Below are 23,642 nucleotides of genomic sequence, written 5' to 3' on the forward strand. Positions count from 1 at the left end.
ACAACATGCTGCCATAACCAACCCAGTCCTGCGTAAAACTAAATAAATGCATGAATTGTTCTCATCTTAATGAATAACATTCACACTCATAAAATGTGAAACCTTTGAAAAAAATGAAAATTGAAGGCCTCATTGTTCATAGTGAATTTAATATCTCAAAGATTTTCTATAAGATTTACATGTATGTTTTGAACAGATAGACTGATCTAAGGTAATATACAAAACAATCTCACAGAGACAGTCTTAAAAAATGAGTCTTTAAGAGTAATGCTGATAAACTGTAAACATGGACTGACATTTTATCAAACAAAATCTTTCCACAAAAGGAGAACCATTAAAAAAAAACATTTCTCATGAAAACTAAAATTGTTCAGTGTTACAAACCAAAAACAAACTAAAAAACACTTCTGTAAAATGTTGCAAATAAAGAAGTATTTTGCTAGTATATCTGTTCCCACATGATAAATTGGTAATGCGTCTTGGTTTCGTATTAAAAATAAGAGATCACGCCTTTAGACATGAAGTAAAACCTTGAAACTTATCTTCAGACCAATGTGCTTGGCTGTCATGAATTTAGCAGACGACAAAATATTTATTTATTTAAAAGCTTCAACTGCAGCAGATGGAAACCAAATCTGCCATAGTGCCGAAATCCAGAATAATCACGATTTTGGAATAAAAATGAATGAAAAGCTGCCTTGTTGTTTTTTTTTCATTATTTTTAATTCCCTTCTACTTTTTCAGACTTTGTAGATTAATATGATTCAGAACTGCTTATTTTAACCTAAGGGGATCCACTAAGTTTTAGTAATGTTAAAATATTAAATCTAAAGATGGATGTAAACATTTCTTTGCTGCATGCAGAGCTAAATCGCTTTTGTCTGGAAAGCACCAGCTAGAGAGATGGCAAAGAGGCGACTGCTCACCAACGTCTTAATGCAGAGCAACCGAGTCAAATGCAAGCAGTCAGTAAAATTACTCAGCAGAACGTTTTAGTGTTGAAAAAATAGGCTTTATACACTGTACAACGTAGCGTATGTAGGAATACATTCATGTATTCGTATGTACCTCATGAGTGCAAATAAGTTTTAAGCTTTGAAACATACATACAGGTACAGTACCTGATCCAAATATGGTCTTTATATTGGAAAACTTTTTTTTACAGTAGCTTTATCTAATAGAAAAAAAAAGAAAAAAAAACAGATCCAGGCACATTCAATAAAGTGTAAAAACAACCGCACAAACACTAATTACCTTCCAACCTTAACTCCACAGAGCTGAACAACAATGCCAACTGATTATCTTTTTTTTTCTTGTTTTAGCAATATGATACTATACACTGGTGCATTTTATATTGCACGTAAATGTAAGAAAGACTTTCTGATACAAAAATAGTGATTTAAATGCAAAGATTATTGCATTAGAGCAAAATAGTCTATAAACACCAAGGGATAGCTGTGATAGAATATGCAAACAGTTTATCAATAAATAAGTCATAAACAGGCGCAACAACAAAAACATTTAACGCAATATTGCCATAGCTGGACAAGACCTCCATTTTTACATTCTGGCTCAGCAGCACATCAGTATTTACCGGCCGTGTGTCAGTTCTGTGTCTCCATCACAAAGTCGTCTGCTGCCTCCAAGTGGACGGTAGTTTTGTCACAGTCTCTCCCGCTCTTAGCTGATCTTCTGCAGCAGTTTGTCCTCTATCAGCTCAAACTGAACGCTGACTGACATCTCGGCGATGAACTGGTCACACCCCTCCTTGGTCACCTGTTTGCAGTAGCGCAAGTCGATGTGACAGATGCTTCCACAGCGCTTGAAATAGGTCAGCGACTGGTCGGTGACCCTGTTACAGACTGCACAGGGAGGGAGGCGCAGGGTGAGAAATCAGAAAAAGGTACAGAAGTGCTATGACATGAAGGATATCTGTGCATGTCATGTGATGACCTGATTTTAGTTTAGTTAAGACTAGATCTGTATTTAAAATGTCCATGTATTTTAAAGGTTACAAGGTTCCCCAGACCTTTAGAGGAGAAACAGGCCCACAGCATGACAGAACTTTCACCGTACGTCAAAGGTGCTTATTCACACATTGTGATAATCATTTGTTTCTAAAAAAAAACTCAATACAATTAAATCCTATTTATTTCATGTTTATTTTTGTGATGGTAGGACAAAAAAGATTACTTCCTGGCATATATTCCAAAAAACTAGCTGGTTAGAATTGCTTAATTAGAACTTGGTGATCTCAAGATGTCACTTTCTACACTTATTGATGAACTAAACTAACCAAGCAGATATGATTTAAAATAATGCCTGATTTACATCTCCTTCATCGTAAAAGTGATGTCAATAATAGTAGCTCTAGTGACTTTGTTAAGAAAATATTTCCACAGATATGAACATCACACTATTTTTATTTTACATTTTTTTCAAATGATGTTTCACATTTTTCAGAAACATTTTCAGTGGCTCAAAATGCTAAAAAATATCTTTTTTATCTCAATTATTACCAGCTGTCTGACATGTTTGCTGAACTTATGAACCTAATCTTTTAACTCACACCAGTGAACTGCACATGTGTAGAAGAGAGATTCTGGTACCTGACAGGTTGATGTCAGTGAGCGAGTCTCTGGTGGTTGTCCCTGCAGCGGTCAGGATGTTCACAGACTGGTCGGTGACATGGTTGCAGTAGCTGAGGTCCAGCTTCGATAACAGAGGCATGTAACGGATGATTAGGCACAGAGACGTGTCGGTGATGTCCAGTCCAGCCAGCCGGAGCTCCTCCACGTTACGCAGCTTACTCCGGTTATCCAGCTGACCTGGAACACGACAAAAGGAAATTCAAAATCTGAGGGAAATGATTAGGTTTGGTAACAATAGCGAGGGATATTCAGATGGTTCTGTGAAACTGATTTCTTAAGAAGTGTTGACACCTGGCCTGTTATCTGTCGGGGGCGACAGTAAGTCTCTCATCTGGGCGTCTTTCAGGCCCTCGACCCACTGAACGTCCAGCGTTCGCAGCAGAGGACAGCTGGAGGTGCACAGGGCCGAGACGGCGACCCAAGAGCAACCTGACAAGAGCAACATGCGCAAACCTGCAGGGCAAGAATTTAGAAATACATAGTTACATTTTGAACACCTCATCTTGTTTTCCTGCAGGTAGAGAAAAATACACTGCATGTTGAAGATTCGTTCTGAAGACATTGTTAGGATTTCCTCTGTAAACCAGCTCACATGCACATTAGGCAGACTCGCTGATTAACAGTGATCTATTAGGAAGAGCCAGATTATTTAAAAATTCAGTTTGTTTGTTTTTGGTACATTTTATTCCTACGCATAACTGAAGAGGTCCTGGATAGTCACTGTAAGTTTCGTCAACTTATTCTCTGCAAGTTTTGTATTGTTGATTTTATCCACGGCCTTTAAACAACAACCACATCCCTGAAGGTTTTTCACATTTTGACAACACAACTGTTACAAACACAAACTTAAATGTACACTATTTGGATTTTGAGTGTGAGATCAACATAAAACAAGGAAAAAATACACACTTTTCAAACTTCTTTATATAAATAAAATCTCAAAATTGTGATATAACCATTTACATTCTAACTTTCACTGCAATTACAACTGAAAGTGTTTTGAGGTCTTTGCCAAATTTGCACACCTGGAGACTTCACTTTTATCCATTAAAAATTCTTGGAAAAACAAGTGTTGCAGTCAGGGTGTGTTCATGATTATATGGAGTGTTTGGTTTTGACTCATCTGACCAGATTAGCTTTTTTTTTATTTATTTGCTTTGTCCTTTAATCCTAATAAAATACACTAAAGTTTGTGATAATAACGTGACAAAATGTGGAAAAATACTACTGCAACAAACTGTATGTCGGTACACTCCCTGCTATTCAGGTGTGCTCCAGGGTAGTTGGGCACATTTATGTTTATATCATTAAAAATGTTGCAGAGGTTGTTTGAGGTTTCACTGATAAAGATTATAGAGGCGCTCATGAAAGCGCACATTTCATGAATAAAATCACATTCCTGGTTCCATTTATTCGATTTTCTGAGTCTGCAAAAAGTGCTTATGCATGGTACAAAGTCAGGAGCTCCACTGATGGAGTGCAGCATTTTTGAAAGCAAAAAAGGACACAGTATGAACCATCATTTGTTTCCCCTCTTCTGCAATCTGCACAGTTTAACGAAAAAAGAGATTTGCTAACACAATGAGTAGGCCACAATTCGTCTTCAGTTCCAGACAAATATTTTATGAGCTACTGTGAGGAGTTTTGTATATACAAGTTAAACCAGGTGTGGACACCTGGTTTAACTTGTATTCATTGTTTCAACATTCATTGGCACAGCAAGTGCCGTTGGCCAGGGTTTATTTGTCGAGGGGCCTTAAAAAAATCCCATGAAAATCACATGTGCAAGTCAGATGTGATCACATGTGCCACATGAAATCCACACATGTGGTTCACATGTGAATGATGTGAATCACATGTGAAAGGACATGTAAATATGTGATTTTTGTGGTAAAATACACATGTGATTGACATTTAAATTGCATGTGCATTAAATGGGAAATTTAGAGTTTTATTTCACACCAGTTGGTTTTTTTTGTTAACTATATACTTTATATATATAGTATACAATTAGGGCCAGCAATATTTGCACAGTGACACAGGTTGTGTTATTGTAGCTGTTGACAAAAATATGTTCAGAAATACAATTTATATATAGTATGGGCTGAAAGTGCACACTCCCAGCTGCAATATGAGAGTTTCCACATCCAAATCGGAGAAAGGGTTTAGGAATCATAGCTCTGTAATGCATAGCCTCCTCTTTTTCAAGGGACCAAAAGTAATTGGACAATGGACTCCAAAGGCTGCAATTAACTCAAAAGGCCTTTCCCTCGTTAACCTGTAATCAAGTAAGTAGTTAAAAGGTCTGGGGTTGTTTCCAGGTGTGTGGTTTTGCATTTGGAAGCTGTTGCTGTGACCAGACAACATGCGGTCAAAGGAGCTCTCAATTGACGTGAAGCAGAACATTCTGAGGCTGAAAAAAAGGAAAAAATCCATCAGAGAGATAGCAGACATGCTTGGAGTAGCAAAATCAACAGTCTGGTACATTCTGAGGAAAAAGGAATTGACTGGTGAGCTGGGAACTCAAAAAGGCCTGGGCGTCCACGGAAGACAACAGTGGTGGATGATCGCCGCATACTTTCTTTGGTGAAGAAGAACCAGTTCACAACATCAACTGAAGTCCAGAACACTCTCAGAGAAGTAGGTGTATCTGTCTCTAAGTCAACAGTAAAGAGAAGACTCCATGAAAGCAAATACAAAGGGTTCACATGTAGATGCAAACCATTCATCAATTCCAAAAGTAGACAGGCCAGAGTTAAATTTGCCCAAAAACACCTCAAGAAGCCAGCCCAGTTCTGGAAAAGTATTCTATGGACAGATGAGACAAAAATCAACCTGTACCAGAATGATGGGAAGAAAAAAGTTTGGAGAAGAAAGGGAACGGCACATGATCCGAGGCACACCACATCCTCTGTAAAACATGGTGGAGGCAACGTGATGGCATGGGCATGCATGGCTTTCAATGGCACTGGGTCACTTGTGTTTATTGATGACATAACAGCAGACAAGAGTAGCCGGATGAATTCTGAAGTGTACCGGGATATACTGTCAGCCCAGATTCAGCCAAATGCTGCAAAGTTGATCGGACGGCGCTTCACAGTACAGATGGACAATGACCCCAAGCATACAGCCAAAGCTACCCAGGAGTTCATGAGAGCAAAAAGGTGGAATATTCTGCAATGGCCAAGTCAATCACCAGATCTTAACCCAATTGAGCATGCATTTCACTTGCTCAAATCCAGACTTCAGACGGAAAGACCCACTAACAAGCAAGACCTGAAGGCTGCGGCTGTAAAGGCCTGGCAAAGTATTAAGAAGGAGGAAACCCAGCGTTTGGTGATGTCCATGGGTTCCAGACTTAAGGCAGTGATTGCCTCCAAAGGATTCGCAACAAAATATTGAGAAAAAACTTTTTTGTTTGGGTTATGTTTATATGTCCAATTACTTTTGAGCTCCTAAAATGTGGAGTGTTTGTAAACAAATGTGTACAATTCCTACATTTTCTATCACATATTTTTGTTCAACCCTTTAAATTAAACGTTACAATCTGCACTTGAATTCTGTTGTAGAGGTTTCATTTCAAATCCAATGCGGTGGCATGCAGAGCCCAACTCACAAATATTGTTACTGTCCAAATATTTCTGGCCCTAACTGTATATATATTTGATTATATTTCTATAATATTTGATAAAAATAGAAATATTCAGCAAATATTTCTATTACCACATAAATATAAGTCATGCAAATCTTGTATTAAAGTTTAAGTTTATTCCTCCAGCATAACTTAACATTTATTTCACCTTAGTTTATGCACATAAAGGTGTGTGATTGACACACACCTTACCTTTACTAAGGTGTGTGTAAATTGCCCTTAATCTCTAAGGGCAATTTAGAGAAACCACCTAACCCAAGAGATTACCCAGAGAGAAAGACCGCAGGCTGGGATTCAAACTCAAGACCTTTTTGTTGGCAACAACGCTACCTGCTGCAACAAAGTGCAGCTGAAAAATATCTGAAAAACCTGAAGAGCATCTGAAAGCAATGCCTTTAAGGAGAAGGAAGGAGAAATGCAGTCTGACTTTGGTTTCATCTACAATTCTTTAAAATCACTGCAAAACATTTTTAGTATCCTTAGTCTAGTTTTTTGTGTAAATATTAGGTATTAATAACTAAAACAAGTTCCTATATCTTTCTGAAAATTAGTTAGTTGATAAGATAAAATTTGACAAATCCCTTCCTTTGATTGTCTCCTCGGGTATCTGAGGTGTGACAGCGTAGGTTCGGCTTCAGCACCCATTCTCTATTGACGCCTTCCTACTGACTGCTGTGGCATGCAGAACATGTTTTTTGAAAATCTTCTCAAAAAACATCCTTAAGTTTTATGATGAAGTCCTCTTACCAGGAAGTCTGTTGATGAGCCAGCTGAGCTGTTTTTTGGAGATGTTGGTCCAGCTGAGGTCCAGAGCTACCGGCTGCCTCCGGATGATGCCGCTCAGCATCAGAGGCGTTATCGACTTGCAGCGGTTCAGGCTGATTTGCTTCCACAGGGTTTTATCGCAGCACCTGGTTTGTGACAGGAAAGACGTGAGTTCGCTGCGCATTCCCGTTTGGAAGTTTTCAGCAGGACAGTTTGTCTCATACCCACCATCTGTTCCACGCTCTGCAGACACGCATGCAGACGCAGAGATCCCTGTGAGGGAGGTAACTGAACACTTTCATCCACGCCTCCCGACGCATTACGTGGGCTTCCCCGTCGTTCAGTGGCAGTCTGTCGGGTGGGGGACTGATGGGAGGGGGTCGAATGACGTGGCGCTCCATTTGAACGCACTTTGGAGGCGACCGGCGGGGGAGCGGACGCGGACACATCGGTGTAATCGGCACGTTTCTGTTCCAGCTAAGAGGAGAATAACCGTGCGGCGTCCCGTTGACCTCCCGACCCTTGTGTCGCAGCCAGTCACCCAGGTCGCTGCTGCCGTTGCTGAGCGGCCATCTTGGTTTCTGCTCATCCACTTCGCTCCCCGGTTCTGGTTTTACTGGGCTGTGATTCTGGTTGCCCGAGCAGTCCTCGATTTTCAGCGGCTGTCTGTGGAAGCTGGCCACACTGTCCTCCAGCTTAGGAGCTCTACGATTCTGAGTCTCTTCAGTTTTTATAGGTTTGCAGTTCTGATTGGCTATAAAATCTTCATTTTTCAATGGCCTGCGGTAATGACCGTTGTTCTCCATCTTCTCCGCGCTGTGCTTCTGGTTGCTCAGAGAATCCTCCATCTTGAGGATCTCTTGGCTCAACTCTTTGCTCGGGCCTTTGTTTGGAAGACGTCGGCGCTGAAGGCGGGCTTTGAGCGGTCCAGAGCTCTTCTCCTGGCCATCTCCTGACTCGCTGCTTGGTCCGGCTCTGGGAGAGTTGGAGGATGAGTGGTCTCCTTCTCTAGCTGAGGACGTTCTTAGCAGGGGACTCACGACTGCCTTGGTTTTATCATCTCTCTCTTTAGCTGCAGCCTCCTCTTCCTCTGAGTCTTCATCTTGGCACTCGTCGTCATACTGACTCTTCCTCTTAAAATGCATTCGGTCCAAGGATAAAATATCTTCTTCATGATCCCAGTGTCCCTCATCTTCCTCCCTGTGATCGTTCTCTGTCTTGATTTGTTGCAAAGGCTTCAGACTAAATTGATCATCTGCTTTTAAAAGCTTTTTCTAAGAAATTAGAAGAGAAAGTTACATTTTAATACAATCACAGTTAATCTTCAGCCATAAAGGACTTCCACAAATTTATATCAAACTTCATTACTTTTCCAAAATGTAAATGTCCAGATATTTTAGTAAATTTTTAATCAGTATTCACAATAAAAACTAAAGTTCACTATGGATTTACTGTTCTTTTACCCAAACGTTGCTACTTAGTTTCCTCATCTGATTAAAATAAGGATCATACACTGTCTTTCACTCACACCAGAGACATAATAGATGTTGAGTACATTTATGACCGTAATATCAAATCTAAAGAAGCGACATCCAGCCCTGCTCTGGAGGACACTCCTGCAGAAAACCCTAAGAACTTCTGATCAAATAAAATCACAAGGTGTGAAGCAGCATTAATGCTAAATGAATTTAATCATGTTTGAATAGTGAATGAAAGTGAGAAAAGAACCTTTTAAAAGTCAATATTTCTTTACATATTTTGTAGCAGTCTGTTGGTTTGCAATGTGAAGCTAATGCTGTTTGGAGAGACCAGACATGGGACATAACATCACTGTTATAATAAAGATGTTGGATTGTGTCAGCTGCAGTAGTGAAAAGTGTTACTTTACAGCTCTAGAACAAATCTATCATATAACAAAGGAGTCAATGCTTTAGAACAACCCCAGCACATTAATATCAAATATAATGTTTTAATAATAATATATGTGAAGGTCAGTAAAAATAAATAAGGGTCTTACCTTCTTTTTCAACATAATGGGTTCATCATTCGTATCAAACAGTTTCCTTTTCTTCCTTAATGGATTATCTTCAAGCCGTGTTCGCGGTAAGCTATCCAGAGCTAGCAGGGGCGGACGTTTCTTTGGAGGCTCCTCGTCGTTCTTCTTCAAGGTTACTTCCCTTTCTGCTTTTCTTTTCACAGGGGACGAGGTCGTCAGTGGGGTCACAGGTGTCGCTGCCATCACCACCGGCAGCGGCGGCGGGGGCAGCGGCTCCGGCTCCTCCTTTGAGTCTCGGTTTAAGCGCGGTTCTTTGAGAAGGGAGCCAGGAAGGTTCGATGCGTACTTGAATCCTGGCCCCCTTTTTTGCTTTGTGGCCAAAAGGTTGGAAGAAAAGAGAGGACAACTTTATTTCTCTGGCTCTGACATGTGCAGAGAAATGTAGCTGTCTTGCAAATTGATCAAATTAACATAAACGGACTCTAGTCCTCAGTGATGCTTACTTTCCCAGTTTTCCCTGCATGGTTACACTTTGGACACTCCCAACAGTTTGGCAGCTCATCATTGACTAATCCACTCGAATCTTTAACCTGCATGAAATCAGAATTCATTGTTTGACAGCTGTCCATAGCATGAAAAGGATATTATTTACGGTCTTTATATTTGACCATACTGATGATGATCAGTTTACCTTGAGACAGTTCGGATGAACAATCTCATTACAGATGGAGCACTCCATGAGCATCAGGTTGAACTTCTCCTCTTCGTCCTCTACTGTGTCCTCCTTTCCGGCTTCTCCACAGACAAGACACACTGCTGTGTGAGGCAGGACCGGCTGAGGAAACCCATACAAGTAGATAATCAGTAGATCTGTTTGTGTTAATATACGGAAATTACATTTTTGTATGTACGTTTTTGGTGACTCTTGGAATAAAAGCTTTCTGTGAAGAGTAAGGCAAGCCTAGAAACCAACCAAAAGAAGTAAGGAAGTTATGCAAATAACAGTTTAATAAAGTAGTAACAAAAATGTGGCAGAAAATAAAACATAAAGCAAACCAAACCTGGTAAAAAAAAAAAAAAAAAAAAACAAGGGTAGCATCATGTGGCTTTGTGGGAAGACGTTGTGGGCTCCCTCCCCATCAAATTGCCCACCAATCTACATATAAATGTCTGAATGTTGCAAGTGCAGCTGGGTTAATGAGACTCATGGTGTAAAAGTGGCAGGAGAGATCAAAATTGCAAGTTTAGCTTACTGTCTTCTTACAAAAAGTAGAACATCAAATAATACTGAGTTGACATAAACAATAAACATGTGAGATAAGCCTAGTTTGTTCTTTCTTTTATATTTTATTTATTAATTTTGACCATTATTTCAATCACAATTCAGACTGAACTCTGAATTCAGTCTAACTTAATCTAAAATAAAACAAAAAACTATCTTTAAAAATGATTCCATGCATTAAATAGTTTACTTGCAATGAATTTAAGCTTGTTAAACTCTTAATTAAAAGCGTTTTCCTAAAAAGTCTCTCCATTTCAAAACCTGTTTTTGAACATTCCCTGCAGCTACGTCTTTTAAACGGTGGTCTTCAACGCACACACTGTCCTGCATGTTTTAGGCATTCCCCTGCTTCAGCACACATGATTTCAGTTGATGGCTGATAACAGGGTTTTGCTGAATTGCAATCGTCTGAATGTGTTGAATCAGGGAAACATCTAAAATGTGCAGGTCAGTGAGTCGTTAGGACCGCTCTGTCCAAACCTCGGTCAGAGGTTTGGACAGTCAGAGGTTTGGACAGTCAACAGGCTGTTTGCCACCCTTGTGCTTCGCCTTAAAAAAAGTGTTGTGGTTAAGTGCACACAATTATGCATCATCAGAAAACAAACTAATGCTTTTGTTGTCTGTGGGTGATTTGGAACAATGCTGAGATAATCACAAAATCTTGTGACTCATCTCAGCCAGTCAGATCATTTGAAGTAGAGGTTCCGAGAGAAAAGCATCTCCAAAACTTGAGTTTTGGAAAAAGCTCAATTCAGGTTTCATATACACTTTCTACTCTTTTCCAGGCTCAAATCTGAAGATTTTTTCCATCTGTTTTGACCTATTTAAAATATGTAGATACAAAATGTTTTTAACGCAGATGTTTTCCTAAAGGTCTGCCTTTAAATAAGCAGGAAGAAAAGACAGATAGACTCATACAACAATGATCATAGAACAGAAAATAAAGTCTGACATATTTTTCCACTCTTAATTTCTTCCTCTATATTTACCATAGTAAGATGCATAAAATCCTGTAAATGAAATTTTATACTTTTACAGAAATTCTCAGGCTGCATACTGACCACGTTTATATAATATAAAGAGATTTTTAAAAAGCAGTGATAGATAGCTTCAAACAGCAGAACTGTGGCTGTTTGTGGTGTAATTTCACTCTAGTCTAAGAGCCTTCATAAAAACACGTGTATCCTTCAAAAGCAATAGTCAATGTCATAAATCTTTGAAAGTATTTAGTGAGTTGGAAACTAAAAAGTCTTAGAAAACTGGTCTAAGCTGCAAATATAATATATTGTATATTTCTCTGTCCTTGGTTCTGAAACATACAAACAGCACCTCACCAAACTCTCCTCAACAAGCCTTTGAGGAAGCCAGGACACAAAAATACACCTGTGAACCAACAACTACAGGTATTCTTCATATTTAATGTGCAACCTCTGCATAAAACAGTAAGCATCTGATACTGTACCAACCAGTAGCCTCTCACAACATGCTCATCCGTCTGCCTTTATCATTTCTCCGATTAACTGTTATCAGTCTTTATGCAAAAATGGGTTATTTTCCCTTGCTTATTTAACAGATATAAAGCTGCTGCCAACTGTGTCACGTCAGTCAGAGAGCTAGCGAGCCAAACATCATCTCTAAATGAAAAAGAGCGCTCCCAGCATCCTGTACTCACAGCAATGCACTGCCTCATGATGCAAGACTGCTTCATTCGCCCCGGCCCTCCAAACTTCTTCATGTCTTTACAGAAGTGGCACTCTCCGCACTCCGTCCGCAGACACGCCTCGCACTTCCGGCAACGCGTCCTTCTTCTCCTGGCACCAGACGTTCCGCGGCTGGCCGACAGCTTGACTGCCGATGCAGGAGACGCTGCCATCTTAGGTTTCGGCCGGTTGGGAGGCCGGGGCTGAAAAGGGCAAAAAAACAAAAAAATTAAGCAGTAGTTTTACTTTGGTGGTATCTGTTGGTGTTGCACTGCTCAACATGAAGCCTGCAGTGAATCATGCAAGATAAAAGTTCCAAGTTTCATCACATCAATGTAGAGATAACAAAGAAACTTTACAATTAATATCTAACTGTCTGGGTACCGTTATAAAGAATACATCATTAAGAAAATATCTTAACAGGTACAGTAAAGCCATTTAAGGTCTATGTTCCTTTACAAAAATGTTCATACTGCTTTAAGTTTTTTATGTTTGATTACTTTTAAACCAAATTCTGTATATAGACCATAAACTTATATAATTTTAAAAAGTGTTGCATGCATTTGTGTTTAATTGCTTTGACTCACTAGTTAATTGTTTTGCAACAATTTTCCACTATTAGAAATGAAGAAACTGAAATTTTTGTCTATTTAATTTGCAAAGTAGCTCAAAGATGTTCAAACTGCATGAAAAGTCTGATATCTTGCCACATATTCTCAAATAATTTGGGACTAGATACCAAACAAAATTCTGGAAAAGTTCTATTTTCTCACCTGAAATCCCAGTAAAATACATTGAAGTTTGAGGCTGTAATATTTAAAACGTGAAGAAGCTTAAGATGTGTGAAACCTTTCAGAAAGCACTGCATGACTGCAAATCTAATATTCAAATAAGATGATGTAAGTGCTGAACAGCATTTATTTCTTTTGCACTTTCCCTCTCTAGTATGATATTTCAATGTACACAGAAATAAAGGGATGATATGTATTAATATTTATCCACAGGAAACCAACCTGACCAGATGGGGCTGGTTTTAAACACATATTCCATGCCTCTTACAGGACTGAACAGAAGAACAAACAATCACATCAAAAACTGTCCCTGAAGGCACCATCCAAATTTAGCCTCTTGCTGCCTTGCATGTTTCTTCTTCAAAGAGAAGCTACACTCACAGCCACATCTCACACATGCTGCATGAGGAAGACACATTGTTCTGTCTTCCAGAGCACACAGACTGATGAAGACATGCACTCGTAATAATCCCTGCTCTATTTTAAACATCTGGCCAATGGAGATTATAAATCTTTGACCATTATTGTTCCTGTGCTGTAATTCTCCTTCTTTGGCGGCTCAGTGGTTGTTCTTTTTAATCAGAAAATCCACTCGATGCTCCCCACCATCACGCATGAGACACCGAGCAGCAGAGTGGGGGGATAAATAAATAAGAGCAAGAGGTGAAAAACACTGCAGCTATTGGAGACGAAGCCTGGATTCCTTCAGTTACATCGGCAGTGCAGATTTTCCTGGTGTCAGCATAGCAACAGCCGCGTCCCGTTCCCTAACAGAACAGTGTATGACACACACACACTTGTAACCAATGAGGACTGTAACCAGAGAGCCTCCAAGAGGGGAAAAAAAAAGTGAGTGTGGTAAATTTTGGGCACATAATGATAATTTACAGCAGCCATGAAACAGACTGACACGGACAGCCAGATATGTGGTTGGCAGACAGGATTAATGTGAAATATATTGAAGAACTAGGGGGGGTTGTACAATCTGCCCTGGAGTTTTTTAGGGGGATTAACAAGAGGGAGGGACCAGATAACCAAGCAACAGAGACCAGTTACAGTTTGACAGATACTCAGGTAGCTGTTAAGCAGCTACTTATCTAATGATCACATTAAATAAAACAGGTAATTAAACTACAAGCTCAAGAGGCAAGTCAGAAGACAGACTGATCCCTTCTTGTGTCCTGTCAGCAGAAATAGCTGATGCACAGAGAATTATTTAGATTTAGATTTTAGCAGAAAAATAATAACCATTTTTATCATCTTATTGACAAACTACAAACAAGTTATAGTTCAGTCTTTATCAGCAGCAATAAAAATACAAGAACATCTTCATAGAACACCTGTTACGATTAATGAAATGACCAAGAACTCCATGTTCATTAAGTTGAACACACACGTCAATGTAAAATAAATAATGAGAACAAACATAAAACATGTACAATTACAAGCCTAACAACAATCTTCAATGATCTTATAGCGCCAGTAGAGGTTCAAAGAAAAAAACATTGATGAAATTTTTGCAAAATTTGGGTTAGATAATAACAGTTTCAACATACACTGGAATAAACGATCAAAACTAAAGTGCTCTGACAGCAACATTTAAAACCTGTAGGTGATGCCACTAAATTCAACACAAGTTGCTCAAATTGTTCCTAAAGTTTCCGTTTCAGAGTCACCCTCTGAACAATTTTGGCCTGAAGACTACTGACTTAAAGAACATGTGTGTGTGTGTGTGTGTGTGTGTGTGTGTGTGTGTGTGTGTGTGTGTGTGTGTGTGTGTGTGTGTGTGTGTGTGTGTGTGTGTGTGTGTGTGTGTGTGTGTGTGTGTAGGGGTGTGTGTGTGTAAATGACTGGAATCAATTTTGGAAAGGTCATGTGACTTGTTCTACTTGACAGTAGAACAAGATGGACTCGTTCATCAGCGCTCAGTGTTTTGTTTCATTCAAATGCGGTCACAGATTTTAAGTGAGGGAGGAGTGTGGCGCTGAGGTGAGCAGTGGAGTAGGAAAATTATTTACATCAACAAAAATTTGCAAGCAAGTTCTTTCACAGATCCAGCTACCACTTACACCCATGTAAAAGGTTGCAATAATCTAACACATGTTGGAATATTAACAGAGTTCAATATTTTCACAGCCAAGCCACTAAATCCGAAATGAATCAGCATCACAAGGCAACCGCCAAAAAATGTTAGCAGCAAAAAAAAAACACCAATTATCTTCTCCGCATTAAACACACAAATAAGAAAACTATAAAGAAGGTTCCAATCAAAGACTGAGCACAGAGGGCAGACTGAATCCACGCTTTTGTCTCAAACAAGCTCAATTTCCCCACTGCTCTGTGATGTTGCACACAAGCGTAAACACAAAACATTCCTCCAGTTGGCTCGGTGTGCCTGCCTGCCTGCCTGCCTGCCTGCCTGCCTGCCTGCAGGGCGTCGGTGTGCTAACCTGCTCAGAGTCTGAGTCGTAGTCCTCATCATCAGCGCTCAGCGACATGGCCATGGCTTGTTTTCAGATGCCGTCCAGCTCATAGCAAACTGACATGGCTGCAGTCTCCTCCTCCTCCTCCTCCTTCTACTCCTGCTACTGCTGTCAGGCCTACAGCCCTCCCTTCTGCTCTAAAGCTTCACAATACCACAAGCAGATGTAGGAAGCACACACACACACACTCACGTACACAATTCTCCCTCATTAATATGGATCTGCTCCATGGAAGCAAATGGGTGTAGCTGCAACGCGCCGAGCCAATGGGAGGCGGCTGAGCATCAGAATATGAACCGGGGGTGTACGCATCGGTCCAATGAGAAAAAAGGAAGCGGTAAAAGTGTTGTCATATTCATTCTGCGCATCATAAGGAGAGAAGAGCAGGCTTGTGCACCACCAGTAGAGCCAGATGGCATCTCATTACAAAAGGCAAACACAAAGAGGCCCCGGGACCAGCAGCTGGCCTTTCAAGGGACAGCAAGAGGGTGGCGGGGTGATCCAGAGGCTTGATGAGACCAGCAGTAACTTTATGACCAAATATTCAGATGACAATTATCTCGAGATGCATAAATAATACTTTCCCAAGCAGCTTAAGGTCTGATCTGCCAACTACTGTTCAAAACAAGTCCCTGCATAAGCTTTTATTCTTGTAGGTAATTTTCCTATAAAGTTTTCTGATAAGAAATGAAGACAATATGACATTGTTATTGTTAAGGTAAATGTAGAGGTTGTTTTGTTTTTACATATCATAGATTAACATAAATTAATTACACATTAGACAAGTAGTATGATGCACATAGTGCTACTTTATAGCACAATAAAGTAACTATGCTACCTTCAGTTGTTATAAAAAAACACAGTATATACTAAACTTGACTTAAGAGAAATTTAATGTTGTAATTTGATGTCTAGAAATTTGCCACTGTCTTTTTCAGAAGTGTCTGTTTTTAAGACAGTGTATTTCTGACACTCCGCCTTCAACACGTCATCACAACAATGCTCCTCATTTCGGCATTTACAAAGCTGAACGAGATTTGGTCACATTCTCCAACAGGCAACGACAGCTGGCAATGGCTGCATCACCACCGTCCACTTTAAGAGCTTTTCATCATGCTTTTTATTGAAAATAATCTCAGTTTCCCATTTACTTGCAGATTCTGCTAAACTTCCCTTCAATTTGGACATCACCAAAATCATCCTGTCAGAAATTGCCTGCCTTGTGTGGGACCTGCAGTGTTCAAAGTGCCTTCAGGATTTTAAAGGACTCGAATTGAGATGTCCAGCATGCAGAACTCAGAGGAGGAAAAACATGTTTATTCCCAAATTTAAGAGCAGTAATAAATGCTTTTGTAATCTTCTGTAGACTATTAACCTTATTGCAACATAAATATGACTGATCAGTTCTGACTGGCTGTCCTACACTTAGTAAAAATCCATGTAAAACACCAAACCTAGGAATAACGTAAAATACAAAGGTTTTTTTTTTTCCTTTTGAGAACCAGCCACAGGTTTATAACCACATATTTAATTGTATTCTAATTGGGGTATCCTACAAAACTACAAAAACTGAAGATCAAATCTTTTCCATTAAATTTAGAACCACAAAACTTCCAATTATTATCTTCATTTAGCCATTATCTTAGAAAAAAGTCAGATGAACATCAGAACTTAAAATGTCCCACAGCTAAACATTTTTCAAAACATCATAAACTCCCACTTTCCAAAGTTCATCGTCCTGCAGCTCATTTGTCTGTAAAAGAGGGCTGAAACAATGTTATAGAAAACTAACTCTCTACAAAATGTGTTGGGTTTTTTTTTTTTTTTTTGCTTACCTTTAACACTTTCTTAGGCCATAACACAACAGGAACCCCGGTGATTGCTAATTTTGGGTCATCATCAGCATGCTCCTTCAGGACAACCTAAACAGCCAAAGAGAAAAACAAACAGTTTTATGTCTACTCCTGTACCTGTTTCAGGTTGTTTTGTGTTTGTTTTTTTTCTACCTTCATGTCCTCTAGGAGGGCCTGAGGGCTCTCTATTCCCACTGGAACACATTTCTTATTCTCAGGGAGTGATTCCAGTTTCTCCACCAGTGTCCTGAGCCCGATCAGCTCATGCTGTGTCAGGTGAGTCCACTTGCTCTGAGCCTCAGAACCTGGAGAATCCTCGGGGGTTTTGGGGAAGTCTAGAGAGGCGGAGCAAGGATTACAGCTGTCTTCCGAGTCCACAGATAAAGCAGCTTTGAGCAGAGAGCCCTTGATGATGTCAGGCGAGCAAGGGCCATCTCCAGAGGATCTTTCAGTTTTTTCTCCGTGGCCATCCCTAACTGGAGGTCCACAGGAGTCCTCATTCATGTCCTGGCTCCTGGAGTCTGAAGACGGGCTCTCTGTTTTTATCTTTGTCTCATAGTCTAGAAGTGAACAGAGGTAATAATACCGCTTGTTGAGAACGTGTCAAACTTCACTAAAAATGAGACAGGTTTGTTTTTACTTCACCTTGCAAAGATGTTTCCCACCTCCACAACTAAATCTTTCAGATAATTGTCAAATATAAAGAAAAGCTATGGGTTTTCCCTTGTTGATTTAATTTATTAAGGAAAATAATTATTCTATGTGGCAATAACTGTGACAGCAATTTATTTCAAAACCAAAATAAAGTCAACTTGAGGCAACAAATTCAAGGCAGAATGACATAATATTCTCTCTTTTAATTAAAATCAAACTCCAACTTGATGCAGAGCCTCTTTCCTACAGGATTTCCTGATTGGTGGATTCCACTTTACAAAATGAGAAAAAGTCCAGTTGCTAGTTTTCAGTCTGTGTGATAAAAATCCTTCAAACAGGTTGGAGTTTTCAATTCCAGCTTTCTTTATATAGTCTATGAAAATCATGCTTTTAGCAGTTTATGTATGATTCAATGACAAATCATTGAATCATATGTTTTGTATTTTTGTATTTCTTTGGTGTAGTAATTGATCGTTCTTACCGACAGATTCTTTGTGGATCTCGTGAGTAAAGTAGGACCTTTTGGTCAGACAGTGCAGGTATCGCTCCAGGACGTACCAGCACATCTCGTAGTAAAATGGGAAGCGGAATTTGGAATGAACCTGAGGAGAGGAAAAAGAAATTTATACTTACGTAAACTCAGACTGGCTCTACACTGGGAACATTTTACAAAATCGCTTTTTTTTTGTGAAGGTTATCAGATATGTGAGATACAAATTTGGTTTCTATACATGGACATGTATATAAATAACATAATATGTTGCATCCTGATACAGGAGGCAGAACAGCTCTTGAGGAATTTGGGTTAAAGTCTTCATGTGATTTCTTTTCTTGAGTGCTTGGAGTTATTCTGTTTAAATTTCTTGTGGAGAAGCTAATAAACAGGAGACAGCCGTTCTTTTTTGCAGTTTAAAATAAGCTCAAAATGTTTCTTTTCACTGAGATTAATCTATTGCAGAGTTTCTTGTGCAGGTCGGTGTATTGCCAGGCTTTCCAGCATGAAGACTCCTACCTTTGTCCTGTTTTCTATCTCGTGGATCGTGAACTGCATGGGGATGTTAAAGCTGTGCAGAATGTTGCCTCCAAAAACTAGTGTGTCTACAGGAGTGTAAACAGCATGGATCCAACCTTAAATTGCAAAAAAAATAAATAAATAATAATAATAATCAAAACAATAAGGAAGGCAACATTTGTCCAAACTCATGATTGAATAGTCAGGGTTGCTACAACATTTTTTTTACAAAAGGCATTCTTTTCCAAACTCCCAAAATTTCCAAATAACTCACTCTTTGTTGCCAGTTTTAAACTACATATACACAATTTACCATTTTACAGTGGTCAGGCTTTACATATGTAAACTGCAAACACCGAGACTCTAAGGATTCACTACTATTCAAATGAAATCCCAGACTTTTAAAGACTTCTCCAACTTCCATAGGAACTCTGCATTTACTGCAAATTAACCGTGAAAGGCTTTGTGTCCTTCTTAATTCATCTGGTATCTAACCTGTTCCTGTTGCCTCCTTAAAAACGACTAAATTATAATTTAGAATAACTAAATTATTCTCACCAGATGGGATGAAGAAGGTGTATCCTTGTTTCAACTCCACTCTCTGGCACCCATCAGCTCGGTCTCCCAGGAAGACGTCACTCTGCTTGCCTGAAAGGACCCAGTCCTCATACAGTGCAAGGTTATGTGGGGTTGGAGGCACAAGCCAGAATACCTGACAAAAAGAAGTGTTGTTACAGGGGGCTTTTATTGCAATGTTAAAAAAAAAAACCTGGGTCTACCATTTATTAAACCATATGAAGCAAAATCTTAGTTTAAGTATGAGTATAATATAGTTTAGGTAGAAAGATAAAACACAAACATACTTTTTGCCCCTTGAATACATGATACCAAACTGAAGTTCCTCCGAAATCAACGTGAAAGTCTGTGTAGCAGCCCTTTACACTCATCAAACAGTACCTGAAAACAAAATGAGATCATACTTCATTCCATGAAAAAAAATATCATTAAAAATGAGATAAATATTAACCATTTAGAAGATGGCTGCAAAAACAGTTACACTTGGAAAAAAAACACATTCATTCCAATTATAAGAAACTAACCAGGAGGACAACAGTAAAGAAAATACTTTACAGTATTTACAACTTTAGTAAAGTTTTACCTTTGCACTTTGGGGTATTTCATCTCTGAAATAATGTTGGTGGCTTCTGTTTGGCTGTGCTTTAGATCAGGAGGCCACATGTTATCCACCCAGTCAACCTGATCCACCTGTAAAAACAATTAAAACTGAATGTTTATGCTCCAGTGAAAAGTTTTCAGTCAACTTCACAGAGGTTTCTGAACGCCTATGAAAATGTTCACAATATCACTATGCATTCTCTACCACTGTGGGCCTTTTGATGAGATGCTCCAGCTTAGTGTGGCTGAACTCTAAGCTGATGACGTTAAAGAGTTTGTCTCGCTCTTCCTCCGGGGTCTCGTAATAACGGACGAACTGAGCCATGCTCATTTCCGAGCCTTTTTGAGTGCTCACGTCCATGACATCCACAGACCTGCGACTGCCTGCAACAAAACAGGTCAAATCAACTGATCATTGGCTTGACTACAAAAGCTCCAAATTGTGGTATTACACATGATATTATACCACAAAGGTCATTTTCTTACAATCTGGGCAAAAATCTTTTACGTTTTCTTATTTTGATTATTGAAAGTTTACAGTAAAGCTGCAATTTTGGAACAGAATTAAGCCAATTCTCATTTTCAATGATACTGCTAATTTATCATTATCATTTCTACAGCTTTTATTGTGGTAGTTTGTTCTCACTCTTTCGACTTAAAGATATTTTCTCAGTGATGGAAAATCCCAAATTAAAGAGCAATTACTTTTAACAAAATGCTCATGGCCTTAACATCTCATATAAATGAACAAATAGGTTTTGTTCATTTATATTTTAGATTTTTAATTTGATAATAGCATCTAAACATTTTTATTTTGACTTCAGATTTTCCAGGAGTACATATGATGTGACTTCAATGAGCCACTCTTCAAAAATGGGAAACAGAAGAAAACACACCAATTCAGGACAAGCAAGGATGTCTTGCAGCTATAATCTAGCATGTAGTTGATATCCTTAATTTGCATGTATATAGCTAGTATAATTAATATTTAAAAAGTCAAGAGCAACTTTAACTGGAACAAACAAGACTGCATCCTGAGAATAATGATGAAACAGGTCACTGTGAAAAAACTTTTTTGTCAGAGTGAGATTAGGCAATTGGGGGGAAAAAACTTAAAGTAATTAACATTTCTGTACATCTTTACTATAGGGGCAAGAAAATGTTGAGAGTACTGAAAATCTCCACCGATTTGAATAACTTCAGGGACTCCTCAAAGTGTCATTCACATGAATTCCCTCTAGAGGGGGCTGATTTATTCCGAATGAAAGTAATAATGAACAGTACTTGTAAGTAAAGATAAAAACTAAAAAGAGAATGGCAAAAAAATTAAATATCACAATCATAGCAGTAAGGGGGAATTGTTCTATAGAATATCACAGTACAGAGACCTGCATAAGTTTTCATCTCAGTGTTTTACTTAAAAATTGTATACACATATTTCCACAATTTTCATTAAAATATATCAATGTCTTTTACACCAATAATTTCATGCAACAACATTTTTTACAAGCAAGTGAGCTTTTTGTTTAGTTTAAAAATATATATATTTGACATATCTGTGAATTCTGTATAAATATGTTGGTATTAGTGGCAGTCTGCTTACCAACTAATCCCTTTATTTCACTGACTGTGAATTCTGAGTCAGGCATTCTGCAAAGAAAAACAAAAAACATGGTAAAAATTAGAAAAACAGATCTTATCACAGAAACATATCTGACAATGAGACAGAATATAGATCTTCACTTCTATACTGTAGCAGTCCTTTCAAAAGAAATAAGCATAAGAACACAAATATTCAATAATGCTGCCGAGATTTGGTTTGTTTTTAAACTGCAAATATCTGCAAAACTACAAATGCAAATATAAACATATCTCAGTCTTAGTTGTTTTAAAAGGCTCTGTTTGCATTTAATGAGTCATGTTACTTCAATTTGAACAACTTTAAATAATTACTGCAAGGGTATTGTGGTCCAGTTAACAATAGTTTAAACACTTTAAGAGAAAGCAAAAAAAACCTCAGTAGTAACAAAATTGGTGTTTTGTGTAGAAAACCTCTTACCTGATCCCTAATTCATTTTTCTCTTTAAAAATAAGTGGTATCCTGAGGGCCTCCCTTTGCACATACTCATAAGTAAAGTCTGCAAGACAGGGGGAAATCATGTTGCTATCTCTTCATATATTTGTTGATGTAAAGACAATATTTTGCCAGTCAAATTGTCATTTACTTTGTTGCAAGTGTATAATGAAGTTGCACGACGTGATTTTTACCTCTGCCCTCCATTAAGTGCACAAACTCTGAATTATAGCAGTCACTGGCGAGCTTTTCCTCCACGCTGAAGCCTCTGATGTTTACTATTTCTTCAACGTCAGACAGATCCTCGTTCTCGTCGTACATCCTCCGGCAGATGGAGCGCTGCCATTAAAAAAATGCCATTATTTACATGACAAAAACAAGAGACACGCGTGGACAGCCCACTGGCTACCCCCGAAAAGGCCCACGCTTCTCCACAGATGGTCACTAAAGAAGAGTAAAGAGTCACTGAACGTTCATTTGGTGTCCAACTTTAAAGCGTGAAATATTTCGGTTTCTGCAGGGCCACTTCCGTTACCATAGCAGCACAATCGCAAAATGTGACTTCTCGCGCTTTAGTGACGCTTATCGAAAGGAGCTGCTGGTTGATAACTAATTGTTTCCAGTCTTTAACAATTTGCCTCATTTGTGTTTTCAAACGCTTGGCGAGTGCCACGCAAATAAAATAAGTTACAGTCTCCGCGACTCGGCATTCGCCGTTCTTCTCATTGTTTCCCTCAAACTTTACCAGCTTCCATGACATGACAAATACCCCCCAATGTTTTCAGTCGCGAACGTTAGCTAAGCTAACGCAGTCCGTCTTCCTACAAGCTAACGTTAACGCGGCGGATGCTACACACCAGCCTCCGTCCAGGTTCAGCACGCGTCTCCCCGGACTGGGCCATCGTCTCTTCGGGTCGTTTTCCAGCCTCTCAGTTTCGGGGAAGCATCCTCGTGCGTAGTAAAGTTAAGGAGGCACTTCGCAGCCTTTACGCTTCAAAACAAGGGAACCATGTTTTTGTGTCTTACGTCATGGTCAGGAACCAAAACATTGTTGGACAACGTCATGGCATGTCACTCCGCCGCTTTTTACACACATTCATTACATAACATCGGCTTGCAACGCATTAAAGCGACTCATTAAATACACGGACTTTAAGATGATTTTAAAACGTTTTCCAGACATAGATGAGTAGAACTGCAGGCACCTGAATAAAAAAATATTGGTTTTTATCAAATTAGAGGATGATAATAAAACATTTTGTTCTAAATAAGGCTGCCATATCAGGAAATATACTACTAACATTTTGTAATAATTTAAATGCCTTTTTTAACTCGGTTTTCTTTAAGATTAATAAGATATTTTTATGATGTAAAGCACTTTGAAATGCCTTGCTGCTGAGATATGCTATGCAAATAAAATTTGATTTGATTTGATATTACTGAATCTGAAATCATTACATTTCTGATTTTGGTCTGCATCTCTTTAGTTTTGTTTTACTTCAAACTAACATGTCCCAAATCCTCTATGAAAGAACATAGTGTAAGATATTTGC

General features: G+C 38.9%; 1 protein-coding gene across 1 annotated transcript; it reads right to left on the bottom strand.

Annotated features, from left to right (window-relative positions):
• Window positions 1-127: 127 nt before the first annotated feature.
• Window positions 128-23,147, bottom strand: LOC129366369 (lysine-specific demethylase 2B). Its single transcript, XM_055040159.1, has 21 exons — window positions 22,947-23,147; window positions 22,284-22,428; window positions 22,075-22,153; window positions 21,619-21,665; window positions 20,221-20,399; window positions 19,999-20,105; window positions 19,703-19,796; window positions 19,398-19,551; window positions 18,840-18,955; window positions 18,309-18,429; window positions 17,327-17,733; window positions 17,156-17,242; window positions 12,019-12,249; window positions 9,756-9,899; window positions 9,568-9,654; window positions 9,086-9,433; window positions 7,297-8,342; window positions 7,051-7,214; window positions 2,943-3,104; window positions 2,610-2,828; window positions 128-1,862 (listed from the first exon to the last, which is right to left on the bottom strand). The coding sequence occupies exons 1-21, from the start codon at window positions 22,989-22,991 to the stop codon at window positions 1,681-1,683; spliced, it is 4,164 nt and encodes a 1,387-aa protein (XP_054896134.1). The 5' UTR covers window positions 22,992-23,147; the 3' UTR covers window positions 128-1,680.
• Between the last annotated feature and the right edge of the window lie 495 nt (window positions 23,148-23,642).

The sequence above is a fragment of the Poeciliopsis prolifica genome, unplaced genomic scaffold (assembly GCF_027474105.1).
Source record: "Poeciliopsis prolifica strain line A6 unplaced genomic scaffold, Auburn_PproV2 SCAFFOLD015, whole genome shotgun sequence".
NCBI classification, from domain to species: Eukaryota; Metazoa; Chordata; class Actinopteri; order Cyprinodontiformes; family Poeciliidae; genus Poeciliopsis; species Poeciliopsis prolifica.